Source organism: Haliotis cracherodii, unplaced genomic scaffold (assembly GCF_022045235.1).
Source record: "Haliotis cracherodii isolate W230 unplaced genomic scaffold, xgHalCrac1.p SCAF_5, whole genome shotgun sequence".
In the NCBI taxonomy this organism is placed as follows: domain Eukaryota; kingdom Metazoa; phylum Mollusca; class Gastropoda; order Lepetellida; family Haliotidae; genus Haliotis; species Haliotis cracherodii.
In genome coordinates, this window is record NW_027266308.1 from 18,324,331 (window position 1) to 18,349,258 (window position 24,928).

At 40.5% G+C, this 24,928-nt stretch overlaps 1 protein-coding gene across 2 annotated transcripts in view; it reads left to right on the plus strand.

Moving 5' to 3' along the window:
* Window positions 1-24,928, plus strand: part of LOC139442173 (exonuclease 1-like) — a 121,078-nt gene that overhangs the window by 32,311 nt on the left and 63,839 nt on the right. For both annotated transcript variants that reach the window (XM_071222960.1, XM_071222961.1), the window contains 3 exons: window positions 14,328-14,447; window positions 19,288-19,411; window positions 23,879-24,016. In XM_071222960.1, the coding sequence (XP_071079061.1) occupies window positions 14,328-14,447; window positions 19,288-19,411; window positions 23,879-24,016 (382 nt within the window). The remainder of the gene's footprint in view (window positions 1-14,327; window positions 14,448-19,287; window positions 19,412-23,878; window positions 24,017-24,928) is intronic.

A 24,928-nucleotide genomic window follows, 5' to 3' on the forward strand; every position in this document is an offset into this window, starting at 1 on the left:
AGTGTATCAAGTTCACTGCTACAATAGCCATTATGAACATGTGTCTTCAGCTAGCTTTTTTATTGTCAAGAAGTTTTCATGCGATTTGACGCATTGTGACCTTGCTGTATTGCTTCCTCCCTTCTTCCCAACACCAAATGGCCTCATACATGACACAATCAAAATGCCAGGTTTGACAGCATCACACATTACACACACTATTTACAACAATAACATCCGTAAAAAAACAACAACTGTCACTCGACTACCCTGAATTTAAAATTTCATACACAGAGGCCAAAATGTATAACACAGACGTTGACGTCCATTTACCCTCTTAATATCCTAAGTGGGTGACCGTACTGTGATGTGAGTATACCGGACATCTACGTTCTCAATACCGACTCACATGGCCTCCCCACACACTACAATAATTCGGAATGTGGCTCCATACATTGCCATATCCATGGACAGCAGGAAGTATGTGGAGCTTCAGACTGAGCAGAATGAAGCGAGCAATGGACAATCACACATACACTGCAATATACTGCCGCCAGAATCCATGTTTGGATCACCGACTTGTACACTTGCTTTATTCCTTCCTACACTGTATGGTAGTCTCCAAGAGAGGGAAACTTACAGCAGACAGGCATGACCATGACCGCCTACACTGTGGGGTAGTCTCTAAGAGAGGGAAACTTACAGCAGACAGGCATGACCGCCTACACTGTAGGGTACTCTCTAAGAGAGGGAAACTTACAGCAGACAGGCATGACCGCCTACACTGTAGGGTAGTCTCTAAGAGAGGGAAACTTACAGCAGACAGGCATGACCATGACCGCCTACACTGTACGGTAGTCTCCAAAAGAGGGAAACTTTCAGCAGACAGGCATGACCATGACCGCCTACACTGTGGGGTAGTCTCTAAGAGAGGGAAACTTACAGCAGACAGGCATGACCATGACCGCCTACACTGTAGGGTAGTCTCTAAGAGAGGGAAACTTACAGCAGACAGGCATGACCATGACCGCCTACACTGTAGGGTAGTCTCCAAAAGAGGGAAACTTTCAGCAGACAGGCATGACCATGACCGCCTACACTGTGGGGTAGTCTCTAAGAGAGGGAAACTTACAGCAGACAGGCATGACCATGACCGCCTACACTGTGGGGTAGTCTCCAAAAGAGGGAAACTTACAGCAGACAGGCATGACCATGACCGCCTACACTGTGGGGTAGTCTCCAAGAGAGGGAAACTTACAGCAGACAGGCATGACCATGACCGCCTACACTGTGGGGTAGTCTCCAAAAGAGGGAAACTTTCAGCAGACAGGCATGACCATGACCGCCTACACTGTGGGGTAGTCTCCAAGAGAGGGAAACTTACAGCAGACAGGCATGACCATGACCGCCTACACTGTGGGGTAGTCTCCAAAAGAGGGAAACTTTCAGCAGACAGGCATGACCATGACCGCCTACACTGTGGGGTAGTCTCCAAGAGAGGGAAACTTACATCAGACAGGCATGACCATGATCGCCTACACTGTGGGGTAGTCTCCAAGAGAGGGAAACTTACAGCAGACAGGCATGACCATGACCGCCTACACTGTAGGGTAGTCTCCAAAAGAGGGAAACTTTCAGCAGACAGGCATGACCATGACCGCCTACACTGTGGGGTAGTCTCCAAGAGAGGGAAACTTACATCAGACAGGCATGACCGCCTACACTGTGGGGTAGTCTCCAAGAGAGGGAAACTTACAGCAGACAGGCATGACCGCCTACACTATGGGGTAGTCTCTAAGAGAGGGAAACTTACAGCAGACAGGCATGACCGCCTACACTGTAGGGTAGTCTCTAAGAGAGGGAAACTTACAGCAGACAGGCATGACCATGACCGCCTACACTGTGGGGTAGTCTCTAAGAGAAGGAAACTTACAGCAGACAGGCATGACCATGACCGCCTACACTGTGGGGTAGTCTCCAAGAGAGGGAAACTTACAGCAGACAGGCATGACCATGACCGCCTGCACTGTAGGGTAGTCTCTAAGAGAGGGAAACTTACAGCAGACAGGCATGACCATGACCGCCTACACTTTAGGGTAGTCTCTAAGAGTGGGAAACTTACAGCAGACAGGCATGACCATGACCGCCTACACTGTAGGGTAGTCTCCAAGAGAGGGAAACTTACATCAGACAGGCATGACCATGATCGCCTACACTGTAGGGTAGTCTCCAAGAGAGGGAAACTTACAGCAGACAGGCATGACCATGACCGCCTACACTGTAGGGTAGTCTCTAAGAGAGGGAAACTTACATCAGACAGGCATGACCGCCTACACTGTAGGGTACTCTCTAAGAGAGGGAAACTTACAGCAGACAGGCATGACCGCCTACACTGTAGGGTAGTCTCTAAGAGAGGGAAACTTACAGCAGACAGGCATGACCGCCTACACTGAAGGGTACTCTCTAAGAGAGGGAAACTTACAGCAGACAGGCATGACCATGACCGCCTACACTGTAGGGTAGTCTCTAAGAGAGGGAAACTTACATCAGACAGGCATGACCGCCTACACTGTAGGGTACTCTCTAAGAGAGGGAAACTTACAGCAGACAGGCATGACCGCCTACACTGTAGGGTAGTCTCTAAGAGAGGGAAACTTACAGCAGACAGGCATGACCGCCTACACTGTGGGGTACTCTCTAAGAGAGGGAAACTTACAGCAGACAGGCATGACCGCCTACACTGTAGGGTAGTCTCTAAGAGAGGGAAACTTACAGCAGACAGGCATGACCGCCTACACTGTAGGGTAGTCTCTAAGAGAGGGAAACTTACAGCAGACAGGCATGACCATGACCGCCTACACTGTAGGGTAGTCTCTAAGAGAGGGAAACTTACAGCAGACAGGCATGACCATGACCGCCTACACTGTAGGGTAGTCTCTAAGAGAGGGAAACTTACAGCAGACAGGCATGACCATGACCGCCTACACTATGGGGTACTCTCCAAGAGAGGGAAACTTACAGCAGACAGGCATGACCATGACCGCCTACACTGTGGGCTACTCTCTAAGAGAGGGAAACTTACAGCAGACAGGCATGACCATGACCGCCTACACTGTAGGGTAGTCTCTAAGAGAGGGAAACTTACAGCAGACAGGCATGACCGCCTACACTGTAGGGTAGTCTCTAAGAGAGGGAAACTTACAGCAGACAGGCATGACCGCCTACACTGTAGGGTACTCTCTAAGAGAGGGAAACTTACAGCAGACAGGCATGACCGCCTACACTGTGGGGTAGTCTCTAAGAGAGGGAAACTTCCAGCAGACAGGCATGACCGCCTACACTGTGGGGTACTCTCTAAGAGAGGGAAACTTACATCAGACAGGCATGACCGCCTACACTGTGGGGTAGTCTCTAAGAGAGGGAAACTTACAGCAGACAGGCATGACAGCCTACACTGTAGGGTAGTCTCTAAGAGAGGGAAACTTACAGCAGACAGGCATGACCATGACCGCCTACACTATGGGGTAGTCTCTAAGAGAGGGAAACTTACAGCAGACAGGCATGACCATGACCGCCTACACTGTGGGGTACTCTCTAAGAGAGGGAAACTTACAGCAGACAGGCATGACCATGACCGCCTACACTGTGGGGTAGTCTCTAAGAGAGGGAAACTTACAGCAGACAGGCATGACCATGACCGCCTACACCGTGGGGTAGTCTCTAAGAGAGGGAAACTTACAGCAGACAGACATGACCATGACCGCCTACACTGTGGGGTAGTCTCTAAGAGAGGGAAACTTACATCAGACAGGCATGACCGCCTACACTGTAGGGTAGTCTCTAAGAGAAGGAAACTTACAGCAGACAGGCATGACCATGACCGCCAACACTGTAGGGTAGTCTCCAAAAGAGGGAAACTTACAGCAGACAGGCATGACCATGACCGCCTACACTGTAGGGTAGTCTCTAAGAGAGGGAAACTTACAGCAGACAGGCATGACCATGACCGCCTACACTGTAGGGTAGTCTCTAAGAGAAGGAAACTTACAGCAGACAGGCATGACCATGACCGCCAACACTGTAGGGTAGTCTCCAAAAGAGGGAAACTTACAGCAGACAGGCATGACCATGACCGGCTACACTGTAGGGTATTCTCTAAGAGAGGGAAACTTACAGCATTTGGCAAGTCATGGTGCATTGTTTGTTTACATGTGACCATACGATAAACTATACATTTTTCTCTGTATCCATGGTATTGATACAAGAGATACACTTGCAGAAATAAATTACTTACTACTCGTTTAATGACCACTTGTGTTATTATCAATCAGATACCGGAAAATATGCTGTAATTAGTGTATCAAGTTCACTGCTACAATAGCCATTATGAACATGTGTCTTCAGCTAGCTTTTTTATTGTCAAGAAATTTTCATGCGATTTGACGCATTGTGACCTTGCTGTATTGCTTCCTCCCTTCTTCCCAACACCAAATGGCCTCATACATGACACAATCAAAATGCCAGGTTTGACAGCATCACACATTACACACACTATTTACAACAATAACATCCGTAAAAAAACAACAACTGTCACTCGACTACCCTGAATTTAAAATTTCATACACAGAGGCCAAAATGAATAACACAGACGTCGACGTCCATTTACCCTCTTAATATCCTAAGTGGGTGACCGTACTGTGATGTGAGTATACCGGACATCTACGTTCTCAATACCGACTCACATGGCCTCCCCACACACTACAATAATTCGGAATGTGGCTCCATACATTGCCACATCCATGGACAGCAGGAAGTATGTGGAGCTTCAGACTGAGCAGAATGAAGCGAGCAATGGACAATTACACATACACTGCAATATACTGCCGCCAGAATCCATGTTTGGATCACCGACTTGTACACTTGCTTTATTCCTCAATGACATCAATCTGGTACACAAATTATGTAACCTTCATTTCCTACCAAAAGGCACTAGACAAAAAAGGCAGATATGTTTGAACTCAGGTCAGGTAAAGTTGTTTTAAAAAATGTACCTGATATCACTTACAGCTAGGTGTGGAAGGGAGGTTAAGGTTCACCAGGGATGTAGTCTGTGTCTTGCCCCGATGTATTGTTCATGCTCACTTCATACTACTATTGCTAGCAATAAAACCATTCCCCCACGTCTTAATGATTGCAGTATCAACAACAATGCCACTAGTATTGAATATCCGGTAAACATTGGTTTCTTGTGTCATTTCTTCGCTACAGACCAAATCCAAAACACCATTCCCACATTATTAGCACAGGAACAGGTTCAGTACAGAGTTATCACAGAAATAATGGTTCTTACTCTCCCATTCCTGATTGTCCTCATGTAAAGTCTATACATATACAAACTCAAAACAAAAGTGGTGTCCACACACCACAGCAGCTTTTCCTCCAGTACCGAGTCTGTTCATCTGAAAGTTGCCGAGATTTATGCCCCACCCCTTGTTCTATCCCTCTCTGACCTGTCACCAGGATTATTCACCGTCATTGGTGGTCATCAGGCTAGGGTATCTGCGCCCCACCACCCAACCGTGGGATAAATGCATAGTGTGAGATAGCATAAGTTTAAGCATTTGTAAACTTTTACATTAAGTTGTATATTTATATCTCACATGCTATATGCCCCCAAAACCATCCCCTCATCACAGCTCCTTTGGCCTGATAGCTCTGCAAAAGAAAATGATGTAGCAGAGGTATTCATGTGATCAGGTTGTATAAGAAGTTGCAGTGCAGGGGATTAAAGTGGGTTATAGCATTGTGATGCTGGAATTTGTTCGGCCGGGTTACAAAGTTCCAAGTGATTTAGCAGGGCAATTTGAAAATCATGCTGGCCAAGTAAGGCGACACTTTTATTTCTTGGTTTATGGATTTCAAACTCATTTCAAAAGTGAGGTAGGCCAATTTAAAAAAAAAGAAAAAAGCCTCTCACATTTTTTTAACTTGAATTTTGTCCTAAAAAGTTAGGTAGGTATGGAAAGAAATATCCTGGAGTAACATAAGTAAAATAACTCAATTTTTCAAGAACATTTTATTATATCCCTGGCACTCAGCTTGTGCACAAATGGCAACATAACAATATTCATGTCATGGGTGGAAATGCATGAAAGACGCTGCTATTTTGGCAGCATGGGCAACGTTTATCTCTTTCATCACCAGCCAACCAGAAGATTACTGCTGTGACACCAAGTTTCCAGAGACTCTTGTGTGATAGATGAAGCCAACATTTATCAAGGAAATTATCTGCATGTAAAACATCTTTGCTAACTACATGTTTGGCCGTACACTATTTGAAAGGTCTAATTAATCCTATTGTTTATAAATATGAAAGTTCTGTGTACTACATTATTTAAATAATTCATCAACAACTTAATAAAGTTTGTTTTAAATAAAAATAATGTAAGCTAAAACATTCATAATGTCCAGATTAAGGAGTTATGGAGCGAAAATTTAACGATTTTCGGCAAAGAAAGATTTCATAAAATTCACTTACCTGTTTCTTTTTGTCCCCAGCGGGGGATATAGTATTCACGACCGTCCGTACGTACGTCCGTACGTACGTCCCACCTGTTTGTTGCCGCGATATCTCAAGAACTAAACACTGGATTGTCTTCATATTTGGAACTATGGTGTATATACAGACTCCGCAGACACCAGTCGGTTTTGGTGACCTTGACCCCATTTTCAAGATCACAGCAGGCAAATCTGCTTTTGGAGTTGGAAAATGGTGATGCCGTGATATCTCAAGAACTAAACACTGGATTGTTTTCATATTTGGAACTATGGTATACATACAGACACCGCAGACACCAGTCGGTTTTGGTGACCTTGACCCCATTTTCAAGATCACAGCAGGCAAATCTGCTTTTGGAGTTGGTAAACGGTGTTGCCGCGATATCTCAAGAACTAATCGCTGGATTGTCTTTATATTTGGAACTATGGTGTATATACAGACACCGCAGACACCAGTCGGTTTTGGTGACCTTGACCCCATTTTCAAGGTCACAGCAGGCAAATCTGCTTTTGGAGTTGGAAAACGGTGTTGCCGCGATATCTCAAGAGCTAAACACTGGATTGTTTTCATGTTTGGAACTATGGTGTATATACAGGTGGGGGACATTTCGTCACTTTGTGACAAATACTTGTTATCACCTGCCACGAAGTGGAAGGAGGATATAGGAATAGGTGCCGTCCGTCCGTCCGTCACATTTCGTTTCTGGAGCAGATCTTGAAAACCGTACCATATTTCTTCACCAAACTTGGCACATAGATAGGTCTAGTGGTGAACTGGTGCCTTTTGATAGTTTGGGTTTTTAAAAAAATAATATTTTTTGAGTTTCCATTGTGTCAACGCGCATGTTGACTGGGAAGTATTATCTCTTGGGGGAATAAAGGACAAAATCGACATCACTGTCCCGGAACGCTGAAACCATCGCTCCTAATTGTAATAAAGAAGTCGTTCGTCCATATGTCTCATCCTTACTCATTACAAATACAGTTACATATTCTATCATAAACTGCAAATGGCAAAACAACACCAGTAAAAACTTTTTTTAGTGCTGCAATTAGGCCATTTACAAAAAGGCCCAGTGAACATAGTTCACAGTAGCTAATGCCTTGCACACAACCGAACATGTCATATTGGCAGGGAATATGAGTATTTCATGCTTGTTTATTTTCATCTGTTTACGTAGTCGGAACATTATTTTGAAAAAGAATTACAAATAATATCTGTCATCACCCATTTCCCGATGAAAGCTTTGTATGAATAACACATAGATCTGCGTCGAAGGCTGCCATGTCAATATACATTAAAAAGAAAAACTAATCTTGTTTCACTGACATAATCTGCTACAAGGTTCCTGATTGGTCAAATTTAAACATGTGACCTAAGGTAGCCAATCAGTTTACAGCAACGGTAATTTTCAGACTTTGGCGAAAGGTTTGGTTTTATATATTAAATCATGTTATGCTGAATGTTTTAAGCATGAAATCGTGATCTATGTTAAACATATGGAACTTTATGGATGCGTAGTGCCTGGGTACAAGCTGTGAGAAAGATTTCTTATGCATATATTTTGGCATTAAAGACACTGTGTCCGAGCCGAGAAATCGAGGCGACAAAAGCCGAGATGTCATTTGACTTACGATTACACGCAATCGTATGAAAAGATGGAAATAATAACTTATATGTCAGTTTGGCAACTTTTAGATACATTTTTGTTGATTTTATTACTTTGTATAATATATTCAAAGATTTGCTTGATATGTGTTTATTTTGCTGTTTGACAAGTTCGATGAGGACCCGCTGATCAAGTGTGTCCAAGAATTTTATTTTCAATAACATTGCGGGAAATAGTGATAAAAAATGATAAAATCAAATGGAATACATGTTTCAGACATTATGAAATGTGATAGGTTTAATAAATGAATGATATGACAAGTAGGTTAATATAATTATAAACTATTTTGACGTGACTTGGTTGGTCTGCTGTGAGGTGTGACTCGTGGCTTTGACCGGCCAACAGTGTTGAAATAGTTAAACTGGTCACCACTGCGTTTTGCGTTTGACAAGCTTTCATGGTATTAGAGAAGGATCCCAGTGAGAAATATCAAAGTGAGTTCCCTTTGCTTTAAGCTCGACGAGGAAATGAAATCTTTTTTTGTTTGAACTTTTTGACGAAAAGATCGGCGGAATTAAAAAAAAGGGTAATTTTCATTTTTTTTTATTTTTTAGTATTTGGACTTTGAAAGAGTGGTGCATCCGTAAACCAAGAAAGAATTTTAAGTATACTTGCCCTTAGGCAAGTTGGAAATCTTGGTATTTGAACACCCCTGCCTGCAACATGTATACATATTACCATCCCAAGAACCTATACAACAAAACAAATTGTAGGATTTGTAGACTACCCTCTCTGTTATTTATTTGGGATGAAGGCCTTTCTAATAAGGTGTAAATAAATTGCTTAACCATTGGCAGAAGTAAAAATGCATTTTCTTTGATGAAGTAGAGATGTGAGTTTGAAGTGCAAATTTATGCACTTGCCTGAGTCTACATTCATAACATGGAAACAGTGACCACTCTGATGGCCGAATGGTTTATGTTTGTTTACCAAATGAAAACAAGAACAAAATTGGTTATGCTTTCACCATGTTAACAAGAGGACACCAACATGTCGGATGATATGAAGACAATAATCAAGTTCTATAATGTTTTAATGCATGCCTCCTCTTGTTTTACAAGGCAGGATATTGACACCACTCACGTGTAAAGATGCTTTTTTGTCATGCAGTTAGCACCATTCATGTGAAATAAGCTGTGGTCGATGTATAAAGAATGTTTTGTTTGATGCATTCCTATAATTCTTACGAATATCCTCACTCTATTACATCATAGCCATAAATTCCTTTTTGGGCAATAATCACACTACAAAATCTTTAGATTTTTCAACAGACGTCCTCTTCACTGACAATTATCCCAATAGTTTTGAGGTAGACTCTATCCCTGGTCACACTGCATCTGCGCATGTGCAAGGCGGGAAAACATCAGTTCTTTCCTGTGTGTGTTGGATCAACAAGCAAAAGTTTTGCCTGGTCAATTGAAACACTTATTGGATAATAAATCACAGCTAGTCAAGATCTAAAAGATTACATCAGACAACCTGCGATCGTCAAAAGATTGGTGAGAAAACGGTGGTAGAGAAGAAAGATCATTGACGAAAGTAGGAAGAGTTAGTTAACGTATTGTAGAGTATGGATGCCCCCCCACTTCCGTCATTGGGAGTCTGCTCGGGGTGTGGAATTGACCAAGCGATCGGAGATCCTCACGCTAGATGTAGTAGCCACTGTCACACGTGACAACTGCGTCAATAGCTCGGACAGTTATACAGCACAATCCTCGTGCAGCTCGAGCCAAGGGTCGCAGCAGAGAGAAAAGCATACACCACTTGATACCGTCTCACCCCAGTGGCAAGAGCCCCAGGGGTACTACCCAGAGCATTTTACGGGTGCTTCTCATGATGAATCCAATAGTATATATATGTTTTAACCAAACGACTTCTCATTTAAAGATATCATTTATGAAATCTGTCAGTTGATCCCATCTGTCAAACCACCAAGCAATGAGGTAGAGGATCCGGTGCTTATTGAACGGGCAGATTATGAAAATCCTGTAGAAAAGAGGGAAGGTTTTTACACATTACTTTATCCGTCATTCACTGAAAATGTGGTCGCTTAAATGAATGCGGAATAAAACACTTCTACCTGCAGAAAAACGTACCATGCCTTACCCCCCCACAAAGGAAGACAATGCTATAAAACACACAATTGTCCTTTCCCCACATCTCATACCATTGATGAGGAATATTTTGATCTGGTCAGACACCCAAATACAAGGATGAATGTTGAGATGAACTAATTGAAAGAATTTTACAATGTCAATGAGCATATGATAAACATTAGCTCTTTCATGAACTGGTTTGCAGCAGGCATCAGACATGTGCTTCCCCCCTGTTAACAGTGAGGAGTTTTCAGGCCAACCTTGTGACACAAAAGTTGAAATGAACTTAGAATTTGGTGGATTCATTCATAGTGCGCTGGACAGCATTCTGAAGATGCATAAAGGTCTTCAAGCTGCACAGGTATGTATATGCACCACACAATTCCTGCTTACTCACGTGATCATCTCATTCAACAGGTAAGACACAATATCTTAGACCAGTGGGTGGTCATCTGTCACTATACGCCGAAAATTGGAAGTCAATTACCAAGCGACAATTGGCTGATCGAAGTGGTAAAAAGAGGGTACTAACTCCATTTTCAACAGCATCCGGAGCTTGTAGTCCACCCCAAAGGATGACGTTTTCATCTAGTAGACGATATTCTATTCCATCATTGAGTGGATCATCCAGATAGGCTATTATACCCCCATCAGAGCTCTGAGATACTATATTTCAGCTTCGCAGAACCCCAGAAAGGAGAAGAAAATGGCTCTTTGTCTCTTGCAAGCCTTTGTAAGAAAAGGACATTACTAAGGCTACTGTGGCAGGATGGCTTAAGACCACTATATCTGATAGTTATTGTCAAGCCCAGCTCTCAACACCAGAATAAGGAAGTTGCAAAGCTCATGAAATTTGTGCACTAGCAACAGGTCTGGCCTCATGGAATTCAGTTTCCATCGAACAAGTGTTATCAAGCTGCCAACTGAGATTACGTTTTTCTACCTACGAGACGTACAACGCAATCCTAAGGGACTATAATCCCTGGGCCTCTTGGTGGCTGCCCAGGCTATAGTCACTCAGAAGCCTTTCCACCCCCTCTTTTCTGTTGAAGATCCCAGAAAATACCACAAAATAAGTTAGCCTTTACACTTTGTCAGTTAGGTTGGACAGATCATAGGCTAACATCTGGGATCATAGATCATAGGTAATAGGGTTATTACATTGTTAGTTGCTCGGGGTAACATGTATAACTACCGGAGTCATAAATGACCCAAGTGATGTCACCAAAAGAGAATGGACCAAAAGTGTCGTCATAGATGTTCTCAAAACTGGAAGTGACGTCATGAAAGACCTCAGAACCAGAGGGAAACATCATAAGTAAGGTCATATATCACCAAAAACAAGTAACAATTATGACGATAGAACGGGAAGGATGCACAAGTGCCAGTTTTCTTCAGGTTTGCAAGGGGTAAAATCAGAAAGTTAGGCATTGGTTCATATCCTGTTTCTTCTATGTGTTCCCCTTCTTCACTGCTGTCAATTATGCGCAAGTACAAGATGACAAATCCTGCCTGTCCCTCTGGTAAATTCTGGCTATGATGTAATAGAGGTAGGATAGTTGTAGGAATTATCGAACAATGGTTATCATTGTGTATAATTCTAAGAATACTACCTCTATTACATCAGGAAATAGTCCCTTCCACCTCCCCAATGTATCTTACATCTAGTCCAGGGTTCAAGAAAATTTAAAATCTCAATCGGACATTTGCATTTAGGCCACGCCCCCTTCAAATAGCATATTTCAGTACTTTTCCACACATTACAAGTTGTTATTGCACGCTTCAATATAGCGCTAACTCAGTTATAGCTCACAGTAAAGTTTACTAACATTTTTAATAAACTCAAGTTTTCCAATGACACCATGTTTTCCCCCATCTCAGAAAACATTATCAGCTGATCACAACGATCACGTAACACTGAAAATACCATGAAGATTCCGGGAAAGAATAGGTCTTCAGCAACCCATGCTTGCCGTAAAAGGTAATTATGCTTGTGGTAAAAGGTGACTGACGGGATCGGGTGGTCAGGCACGCTGACTTGGTTGATGCATGTCATCAATCCCAATTGCTTGTATCGATGTTCATGATATTAATCACTGGATTGTCTGATCCTGACTCGATTATTTACAGACCGTTGTCATATAGCTGGAATTTTGCTGAGTGCGGCGTTAAACAACAAACCAACCAACCAACCAACCGAAATTACCAGTCAATAAATCCAAACTGAAGTACACAATTTACTTCTATTGTTATAATATCTGGTAATAAAAAAAATGTTCATTGTTTATCTGGACTAATGCTTGCAATATACTTTATTAATTTTATTCAATGATTATAATAATGTTTACAATAATTTCGTCGAAATCAGTGTGAAGTGATTGGTAGATCGCACAACTCTCCGTTATTTACAGCAACCACAGTCAGATTACCGCTATTGACTCCTTGAAACAAACTTTAGTTGCAAGAGAATGGATACACATATCATAAATGCCGTACCATGAGGCAGTTTGTCTATTAAATGTCAACATTACGTTTTTGCAATTGAAATACATGTTGCGCGGGAAGGCCCTACGGTGACTGGTCAAAATCGTTCAATACGTCAAAATATATCTTGCATACAGTCTGTACCAAAGTGCTATGCTTATGGTTCTTATAATTTTAAGTATCTATGGTGGAAGCTGCAATTAAAATAACACAATATTGGAATATATTATTCCTGATAAAATAATAATTTCAGATACAATTTCTTCCGACCATTGCATCAAAATTCTTTGAAGTTGTGTCATTGGGTACATATTTACTGAATCTCCGGTAGATTGGGAGGAAACGTGTGCACAGCTAATTGCTATTTCCGGCTTAGTTTACGAGAAAATACACAGGGTAATCTTAATCTCTGCATATAAAACAATGCCTTGGAGAGCAGGAAATACATTTTAAATGGTAAATCATCATGTCTAGTGATGTTTTATGTCAAATTTCATACTTTTATTGACCAAGTTTGTTATTCCTGTTTGTTCACCTGAATTCACTGAAGGGATACGATAACGCTCATCAATTATTTGGACCGTGTTTTTTTTTTAAATGTCCGGACAGGAAAATTTGAATGTCCGGTAAGCAATATTATAAAACCGGACATTTGAGATTCCCAATCGGACATATCTGGATCCCTGATCTAGTCTATGAAGTTTATTGGAAAGAAGTGATGTTTTTCCCTTGCACAGATGCAGTGTGACAAGGGATAGGGTCTACCTCAAAACTATTGGGATAATTGGCAATAAAGAAGATGTCTGTTGAAAAATCTCAAGTTTTTACAGTGTGATTATTGCCAAAAAGGAATTTATGGCTATGATGTAATAGAGGTAGAATTCTTAGAATTATACACAATGATAACTATTGTTTGATTTTTGTTCATTTTACATATTCATATTAATTAGGTTTATATGTTTTATCATCAAATAGTGAACAATAGTTAGTTAAGTTTGTCTGAACTTCCCTTTTAAATTCTTTCAATTGCAATTTTTCTCCCTTGCACATCTTTATGGTGGCCCTGAAACTGGCAGACTGAGGAAGCTGAACCTTGGCATTTATGTTTCTACTTTCAATAGCATCATGTGACCCGTGAAGATTCCAGGAAAGAATAGGTCTTCAGCAACCCATGCTTGCCGTAAAAGGTGACTATGCTTGTGGTGAAAGGCGACTAATGGGATCGGAGGGTCAGGCTCGCTGACTGGGTTGATGCATGTCATCGTTCCCAATTGAGTGGATCGATGCTCACGACATTAATCAATGGATTGTCTGGTCCAGACTCGATTATTTACAGACAGCAGTCATATAGCTGGAATATTGCTGAGTGTGGTGTTAAACAACAAACCAACCAACCAACATAACATCATGTTTTGTACAAAACTAGAACATTTAGTGTTAGTTTTGTAGTCCTATGTTTATTACATATCCATGTAAGCTACAGTGCCATGGCACTATTTTTATCGTAGTTGATACGTGTTGATATTTCATCAATTTTCAGATATGTCCACTACTGCATGAAATATGTGAATAACATGCTGAAGAAGAAAATCCGACCGATTCTGGTATTTGATGGGTGTCGTTTACCTTCCAAGAAGGATGTTGAAAAGACTAGAAGAGAGTAAGTACTGAGTTGTCCTGGGTTGGTTTACCATGTTTTTTATGAATTTATCAGGTTTTAAAATTGCTATGGTGACACAGTTGAATTACTAGATTTCCCACAGTCATAAAGATCCAAATGAATGATTTTGTGGTCCTTTGATAGACATAGGGATCTAAAAAAAATTCAAACTTTGTTCGACATAGCAAATATTTACTGTTATGTTTTTTGTAGGATTCTCCCAAGATGTAAAACTCGACAATGTCTTCTTCATAATAAGAATTGGGGACATTTTCCTGCCAGTGAGGGTCTGTGAAATTAAAATGATGCAAAATAGTGACTAATGCTCAAACAGACTCTTATAGAACAGGCTCTGAAGAATGCCCTTGCCAAGAGGCGACATGGGGGACAGCTTCCATTCAGGCCACATCCGCTTTTGTCTACTCCAAAGGTTATGGATGTACGGCCACAGGACGGAGACGGGAACATGGATCAAATTTATCTTTTGTGCATATCCTGGAGGCAATATACAAGTTTATCCCTTCTGTTCAACCCCGTTCGGACCAGACAGCACCCCCTCAGATATCGGAATATGTGGGATGCCATGCCTCTGTTATGTCATCCCATGTCAGCGTTAGAAACTAACAGTTTTGGACCACAAGTCCTTATAATAATAACATGTAGCAAAATCCTTAAAAATGGCAAATTTGTACTAGTCCTTATGATACCTTAACAATTGGGCAGTTTGGCAAGGACTAAAGGACTAGTGCCAATTTCTAACCCTGCATGTTCACCAGACCTGTGGCCAAGTTAAACCCAGTAGGTCATTGATCAGACTATGGAACAGTTATGGAAAAACTACAGCATGATAACAGATTTCCTCTACCTATTCTGAAGAAGTTGTATCAAACACACAACCTGCCGTTCCTGGATTCTACAACTTTGGATGAAGATTTCCTTAAAGACGAATCACAATATGTAGCTGTCCTTTCCAGCTAGTCTGGTCAACTTACCCACCTTAAACAAGTATTCGATGGATAATGGCGCTGATATAATTTGGTTTGTGGTTGACATACGTAATGCTATCCCTCCCTTACAAGCCTTATATGTTGATGCTCCTCCCAACACACCTTTAAGCACTCAGTTACTCAGTTGCAATATACATACCAGTCATCATACTTTGAAATAAGAGATTTACCCATATTATTCTGCCCCTTATAACATGTGTCCAACCATTAAGTGCTCTGAGTCATCACAGGTGTTAATTCATTGATCCATCATTTCTTACAGAATTCTGATACACATGCTCTTAAAATAGTAGTAAATTACAGAGATTTGTCCCCAAAAACAACAAATCATACTGACTACCCCACAAAATGTGTATGATGCATAAATAGATCTAAATCATAATTTTATCTTTTTGTTTTAGTAACATTATATTTATTTTTATGTTGACAAATTATTTCCCATACAAACCCACACACAATCCTGCTGTATCTAAGTATCCTGATTTTCATTCAACACTACTTCAAGACATCTGTAGTATAAAGTATATTTTGTAGATATTATTATCATCTGGCAAATATGAATTTAGAAAGTTTATCATCAGATCTTCTGATGGTTAAATAAATGCAAATTGAACCCCACAATCATTCCATGTAGATAAATGGATTTATTTATGTTATTTGTTTTTTCATATAACAGATTATACTTACATATGTTACAGTCAGTGTCTATAATCAGGCCCAATATGTATTTTGACTGAAAATTTCAGTCATTATTCCGCGATATGCCAAGGAGAGGCACGGGCCACTGAGCTGTGTATGCCCGTGCCTATAATAAAAACACAAGATGAGATTGGATTAAATGGCCGAGGGTGTGCAGGTACAAGTGGGTTACTAAGCTGCTTGTTGGGTATACCAAAATGCTACCGTTGCCATGGTTACTAGTGTGGCCAACGGCGATTCGCAGCTAGCGCTGCTGGCCTGAGACTGCTACCGCTGTCCAGCCCCCACGGTAGCATATTTAAACGCTACCATTGCTTGGCAACTACCACGCTGCCAAAAGCAACTACCGCTGCTGGCCTAAGTCAGACTACCGCTGCCCGGCTCCAGGTAGCCGGGCCCATATACGTGGCAGTTGGTTGCCCAATGTAAGTTATTTTACGATTCCCCGGCTGAAAAGTCGGCAAAGACAAGGTTCCCACTGAGAAGCAGGTAACCCCGGAAAGGCTCCCGCTGAAAAGCAGGTAGCCTTAAGCACGAGTATTAATTTGGAAGCAAGTTAATTTGTTACTATCAGTGTAGCCCACAAGAACCCCGCCACAAAGCACCAGAGTGCTACCCCACACCCTCGCAATACGCGGAGATAGCATTGTTGCCCAGCTTGCCTATGTACTGAAAAGAAACACTAACCTGTGGAGGTAACATCTTTACTGGCGCAAAACAAGTGCCAGGGCATGCAATAAATTGTCCATAAACACACACAGTCCATGACACTTGCACGGGATCTATTGCCCCGGGCATGGTGCAGGGTGCTGACCCGGGGGTGATTCAGTTACAAGGGGTGATTATGTTACAGGCGTAATTAGCAAATGGTTTAGATACGCGCGATAAAGTCATTTAGTAGTTAGTACTAAATGTAAACATATATATTGATTGATTCACATTTTTTCTTAATTTTTCATTCATTTATTACTGCCTGAAAAATAGGACCGGATTTTAGACAGACTGGCTGAAATGAATTAGACTGCATAATTTAATCTCCTCAATTTAATTTGGATCTATTTTGATCTTATCAAGATCAAAGTAACTTATGTAAGAAATTAAAAATGTTTTCACAATGAATTGATTGGTTCTCCAAACCTGAAATAATACCAGAGTCCCTTTTTTATGTTACTTAATTATCTTTATTAGCATAGTATTCAGTTCAGAAACAGATGACTGCTAAAAAGTCATGCATGTGTAATCAAATACCGTACTTGTACACATGCACAAGTGTGCCAAGATATTAAATAGAATAATAAGAGTCATTGTGCAATGCAGATATCTTTTGGTGTGAAGAGAAAAAAGAATAACATTAATAATTTGTTTATGTTGGAATTTGAAACATCAGTTTAGAACAAGGAAACATAAAAAGCAAGGCCTAATGAAGTTATCTGTGTCACAATCATATGATTATTGTCAATGCAAACCGGATGTAGACACTGCATTGTAAATACAATAAACATTATAGAGATTGGCAATTAGTATGAATACCGTATTCGACATAATAAGCGCCCAGGGCGCTCTCAAAATTCGAAATAGGGGGCTCTTAATAGAATAGTATTTTGGTGAAAAACAACAGGGTTAAAAGATCGTGGTTTATGCTGACAGCCTGAAATGTTTATATACGACAGATGTATTTTTCCAGAATCTAATTCACAATTAAGGATGCATATGTTATATAACACACGTATTATACACGAATAAATAAGTCTTGTGTATATTGATCAATCGGAAGGGGTGCTAACTGGGATTGTTCACTAGCCAATATATTAGCAAATATCGCCGTGGGCGCTTATTAGAGCGGGTGCTTATTACGTCGAATACAGTACATTGTTTTATTTTATAAAAATTGTAGTTGGTACAAATACTCTTGAATATGTATTTTAACTAATATATAGGGTCCTCTGTGTCTGAATTTTTTTTTTTTCCTACTTTGTAAAATTCAAAAAGGCCAAAATAATATTTATCTTTCATTGATCATATTGAAATATAATCATGGTATTATTTGTCAACAAACAGCTACTATTCATATACATAAAATCCTTTTTTACAACATGCACCAATTAACCCTTAAATATCAAAACAGATTTCAGTGATTTCCATTTCTTTTATTTTGAACATTGTATCATGATATCTAGTTGATGACGTAATTTTACAGTGCCTGTTACTCTTACAATTTCTTGAGAACATTTCTCATTGCTCTCTGTTATATATCTGACAAATACTTACATGTGTTGCTGTCAATATTCACAACATTAAGGCTACGGGCGACGTTACATGAGACCTTCACATTTCGCGTACCGTATCGCCTCACCGCTGTACTTAATGAAATGCATGCATATGATGTAGCCTGCTCGGCGATGCTACAACATAGACATAGGAACGTATACAAAATCTACTTAATTTTTAAAAGTGTGATATTCATACATCAAGGGCAACACTTTCAGTACCGATTGCAAAACGTCAACAAAGCGACCTGGGATGAACCATCAGCTGATCTCACCGCACGCTTTGAACGCCTATCTAGTGGTTAACTATACAATATAATCAGTCGTGGTCATCCCTGATGTATAATTAAATCAAGTAACATTTATTTTCGGACATGGCAATAGATAAATCATTGTTTAGGCGAAAAGATATAATGTCCCCAAACAAGCGTGACCGTTGCCGACAGAGTTGAAGGTTATACTAGTTAACTGTCTATAGGCGTCATAGTAACATGTAGTGCTCTTATCGCGCATACCACATGCGCTGTCAGTTTAAGGTTGGACCGTCCGGGTCAGCGCACCTAGCGGGTTAGTGAAGGGAAGATAAATTGAAAAAGACCGCCCATTACACAATTATCTTATTTTATATGTCTGTGCAAGTCAAAGTTATGTCCAAAATACTCAAGCTTAAAGCTAAGCACTTTACAAAAAACATATTTTTTTATAGCCCAAACTTGATTTCAGTCAATTTCTCAAGAGAGTTTCAGTTAGGAGGCTGTAATTGATTTTAGCTGCGCTAATCATGCTTACCAGACTTGTACTTCAGGCTAGCTGCTCAAGGCAAAGACCTCTAAGTCATATGATAGGATGATTCTTTTTGCTTTTCAGACGCAGAGAAACGAATAGGAAGAAGGCAGCAGCGTATTTGAGGGAAGGTAAACGAAGTGAAGCCAAAGAATGTCTTCAGAGGAGTGTTGATGTAACATCACAGATGGCTCTTCGGCTTATGAATGTAAGACTTTATGACAGTGTTAGAAATTGGCGCTAGTATTATAATTCTTGCCAAACTGCCCAATGGTTAAGATATCCTAAGGTCTAGTAGAAATTTGCCCTTTTTAAGGGTTTTGCTATATGTTATCATTATAAGGACTAGTGGGCTAAAACTGTTTCTATTGTTATGAGAGAATCATTTCCATGGGGCATGTTCATCAAGCCATCACTTCTTGTTGGGGCATGTTCATCCAGCCATCACTTCTTGTTGGGGCATGTTCATCAAGCCATCACTTCTTGTTGGGGCATGTTCATCCAGCCATCACTTCTTGTTGGGGCATGTTCATCCAGCCATCACTTCTTGTTGGGGCATGTTCATCTAGCCATCACTTCTTGTTGGGGCATGTTCATCCAGCCATCACTTCTTGTTGGGGCATGTTCATCCAGCCATCACTTCTTGTTGGGGCATGTTCATCAAGCCATCACTTCTTGTTGGGGCATGTTCATCCAGCCATCACTTCTTGTTGGGGCATGTTCATCCAGCCATCACTTCTTGTTTTCCTGACAATAAACTTCAACAGATATCAATGGCATTTGACCAACCTGTGTTTGTGGATAATGCCAAAGGCCAGGTCAATAACCAGTTAAACTGGTCGACATGAAGTTTGTTAGAGGACACATTACAGTGATTAGACCTATACCATGGGCAAATATTAATAGATTGTGATCATATTTGTAAATAAGTAATGCTTCATAAAATGATTAAATGTTTTTGGGGCACATTTTTCTCAAAATGGGCGGAGGGGGTAGGATTTTATTTTTTTGTTCAGCACCACGAAGTTCGAAACATGTCTCAATACCCTGTGATGTCATTTATGAAATTCTGAATTGACTTTTTGAGTTCATTGGAGTATTAACATTCTTAGAGTGAGAAACTGTATGAACGGGCGTCAGAGCTTGTTTTAATAATTTAATTCAGTAGTTTTTCTCTTGAGATCAGCATGTCAGTCCGTCTGTCAATCCAGAGCTGAACTCCTAAACCGTTGAATATTTCTTGTTGAAACTTGCTATACACCACTGTTCAGTCTAGTGGTGAACTTGTGCCTTTTGATGATTTTGGATATTAAAAAATACTGAACGCCATTTTATTTTTCAATGAACTGAAGGTATTCAATGGCAATGAACCAAAAGTCCATTTCTGGAGCACCAGACTTTATGAAAGTATATTTATTTTCAATATTAATTTTTTGGGGGTTCCCATTAATAATCCTTTTATCCCCATGAATTGAGTTGAAACCTTAATTTTTTTATTGAAAATAAAAATACTTTCATACTTTATTAGCATAACGGGTCTTTATAGTGGTGGCAATGCTTTTTTTTTATGAAGAACTTAACCGGGACTTGATCAGGTTACTTTGATCAAAGTGGAGTTGGAACAACATTTGTGAACAACAATGGCGGCCATGGTTGTGCAGGTGTATCATTTGACCTGCATATTCCAGACAGTCACACAACTCCTTATGTAGCAGCTGCTCCTTGTATAGGAAAGTTTGGTCTTGACTGTCCAAGGATGTCAGGTTCAGTTTCATGGCTTGTCTTGTGCCTTTGATGCACTGTCTGCGAAATCCTGGCATGGAACCTGTGGGACAAGAATTTGGAACTCAAACTCAATACACAATTTCTTTTGGAGAAAGTTTCTGTAGAAATATTGTGATCTCCATGCCCAGGATTGTATTTGTAATGAGGCCAATCTTAGACCTGTTGAGGTGCAACAAATGCATTCAGGTAGAGATTGCAAGATGAAGCTCATGTTGTCCATCAAAACCTCTGTTAATTTAGGCAATTTACATTCAAGGAAGTTTCGATGTTTGTGTATCAGTGAAAAGTGTATGAGTTTGTAGCATTCCCTTGTGGATGACCAGCAGGACATATCCATTGTCTTGGGATGCTTTTCCACAGTCTCACTGAATGACACATCTGTGCAAACTTGCTTCTACAACCTCTGCTTCAGTAAGGGTCGCAGATCTGTCAAGTTCAAGAAATCAGAGCAATTCGCAATTTTCCCAGTGCAATGATTATCTTGGTGTAGAGTTTTACCGTGACCCCAACCAGCCACTTTCACTACCACTTGGCAATGGCATTGTCTGTTTTCAAGAATATTGCTTTAAACCAAGCGAGAAATACAAGAGCATAAGCTTCTTCTGCCCAAAGATGTGACCAACTGTGCCCTCTGGGGACATGGTTTAGGGCCTCATTCCACTAATCGATCTTAGTGCTATGACTGTTGTAAGCCTATCACTTTGTGGAAAGCGAATGAGGACCATAGTTGCCATGATTGATCTTTCATCAGAAGGTGTGCACTCTTCAAGCCTCCATCCATATCATTTTTTGTTCACAGTACAGACTATTACACTACTACCACCACTACTACAGGAGAAAACATTTTTAACAGACACAGATGTGACATACTTATGGTTATTTCAAGAGTCCAAACTGCTTTGACTGCCTCCGTGGTCTAGTTGTAGAGGGTTTGTCTGGAGAGCGGAAGGTCGGGGGTTTAATCTCCAGCTGCGTCGCACGCACGCACGCGCGCATTCACGTTGCTGTATAAGTGCAATGACGTGATGTTAAACCCCATTTCACCTCACACAACTGCTTTACTGTAGTGTTTAGTTGACAGCTTGCATATTTCTTACTGGAATTTGATGAAACATATACATGAATGATAATCTCAAAGTGGTGGCCTGTATCATATCAAGTTATGGGTGACATTGTTAACATAGAATATTGAAACACCAGCCAAACCTTTGAGTTTTCTTTTTATGTATATACACCCAAGGTAGAAATACAAATAACATGGTAAAAGCCTTCATATATGACTCATTATGAGGCGCTGTTGGAACTGAAAGTAGGCAGTTGATATGTTGCACATTAAGTGACTTCATAGCTCACTGGAAACTAGAAACATACTGCAAAATAAACTTTATTGTGTGCTTGAGAAACTTGTTTCAATTCTATATATGGTACAAATAATTTTTCCAGAGTAAGACCAATGTTGACAGATCCTAGTGATTGTTTGATGTTGGTAATATGGCATGTGACTTTATGGGGACCATTTCGAAAGAAACTTGCAATTTTACATACTGTGTCAAATAAAGATCTCAATAATTGTGATTTGTTTGTGATATATTTGTTCAAATGTAAACAGTTCTGAAGAATCAATAATCTAGTTATGTAGATAACTATGTGATGTTATTTACAAGAATATAATAAACAAGCATTTCAAAACCATTCCCTGTGACACTACAAACACATGTTCTGCATTGAGGTACATTGTTATTGTGCAAACAAGTTAAATTGTAAACATGTCATTTGACAAGATTATGCAAAGAGAACTTGTGGAATTACAAAGATTGTCATGACAATATTTACCCTCGTTTTAATCAAATAACATGCAAAAGAATGTCAGACTTGTCAAGCATGCATGTTTCTAGCACACATTACCTAGCTGGAAGCGGGGGCACGGGTGACCCAGTCGTCTAAGGTGCCGTGATTCGCTGTGCAGAGTTGCGTCCCTTGGGCACGCCAGAAACCTATGATTGTGGGTTCGAATCCCGGTTCGCCCTGATTATGTTTCTAGGTTTGTCAGCACCATACCCGTGGGTAAACGTCTGAGACCTGCATCATTTCGGGCTTTCCTCCCACATTAAGCTGACACGTCGCGATATAACTGGAATACTGTTAAAAGCGGCGTTAATCCGAACTCACTCACTCACTCACTCACTCACTCACTCACTCACTCACTCACTCACTCACTCACCTAGCTGGAAGCGATTGTTATCCAGAGTAGCCAAGTTTGAACTTTTTCAAATCTATATAACACAGAGAAAATGGACTGAAGAGAGTGGCTAACTGAAAGCAACTTCCTATTTAAGCAATTTGCAATAATCTTGGAATTGCGATAAGCAAACCAAGTACGCTTTGTGAAGTCTGAAGGCTTGGATTAAAACATTTACTGCGCCATTTCATATTTCAATGCATTTGTGGCACAAGGACATGGCCCCCAAATGATCCCTGCTTTGTGTTAGTACCTTGGAATATTAACTTGCAGAGTGAGGGCCAAACTTTTTGAACGACACTATTTTATGTGACTTCATGTTTGCAATGAGAGACATACAACAACCAGGTGTATTGCAAGGGGAGGGATACTTCCTCAAAAGGAGAAGTCACATAAGCATATGTTTGCTGAGATTGCTCTTTATTCTACCATGAATTTGGAATTTACTCGATTCTGATTGGTCAATCAGAGAACTTAACATTAATTTTTTTTATGATAATACAAAACATTTTTCATTAATGGATAATGGATAAACATTTTGTAACATGCTTGCCATGTGTCAAGGTCATTCACACATTGAAAGACTTGCAGACAGTATAGTTTAGAATGTCCTTTTCCAGATGAAAATGTCATGAAAGCTTATATTTTCAGGCCTGTAGAGAGCAAGGTGTGGATTGTATTGTGGCTCCGTATGAAGCAGATGCTCAGCTGGCGTATCTCAACAAGATTGGTGTTGCTCAAATAGTTGTTACAGAGGACTCAGATTTATTGCTTTTCGGTTGTGATAAGGTAGGTTCCATATGGCATTAAGGTTGATACTACTGCAATAAAGTTACCTTGGAACAAAATACTCAACTGAATTAAACATTAGTGTCAACTCATAGTGAGTTGTGTTGCCTTGTCTATCCTGAACTTTTATGTTGCTCGAAAGGATAATGGTGCATACATTCATTGGATATTGTTTTGAGGCATTCAGTGTATTTTTAGCTCACCTGAACACTCAACATTTTCAGCTTCAACGTCAACCATAAATATTTTGATTTTTTTCACTTGATCCCCAAAATTGCATGATGGATTTAGAAGATGGTTTGTATAGGTGTTTGTTTTTATAAGAGGTTCAATTTCTGTGCATCAAATTTTTTATTTTAATATAACCGTCAGGTGCCATCTTTGATTTAAAAAAATAACATATACTCAATGGGCAATAGGCCAGAAACTTCATGGGTGACATGGTGACCTTCTGTTGTACAAAGTTTGATCAAGGCATCTTGATAGCAAATCAGATATGGCTGCCGGTGGGCGTATTGGAAAATACCAAAAAGAATCGTGAGGCATCTGTCATAAAGATCTATTTCTCAGAAACCACACACAATAAAAAAAATAAGGGTATAGAGGAACCAACACGAAGAAGTTGATTACTCTTACATTCCCCTTGCATGGAAAACACTCATATGACACAGGTTCTCAACAGGTTGGTCACAGGTTGTGCACCCGTTGAACACGTGTGTAGCGTGAAAGGTATGAGCAGTCACTTTACATTTATGGGGATCTATGGGGCCTGTGAGTGAAATTTACGGGACACTTTAGTTTTCTGTGCGCCAATGTCGCTCGGGCACGCTCTAGATCCATCACTGCTGTTGCTGTCATACCTGGCATTTCTTGTACATCCAACCAAGTTGGAACTGAGGCCAGTCCAAGATA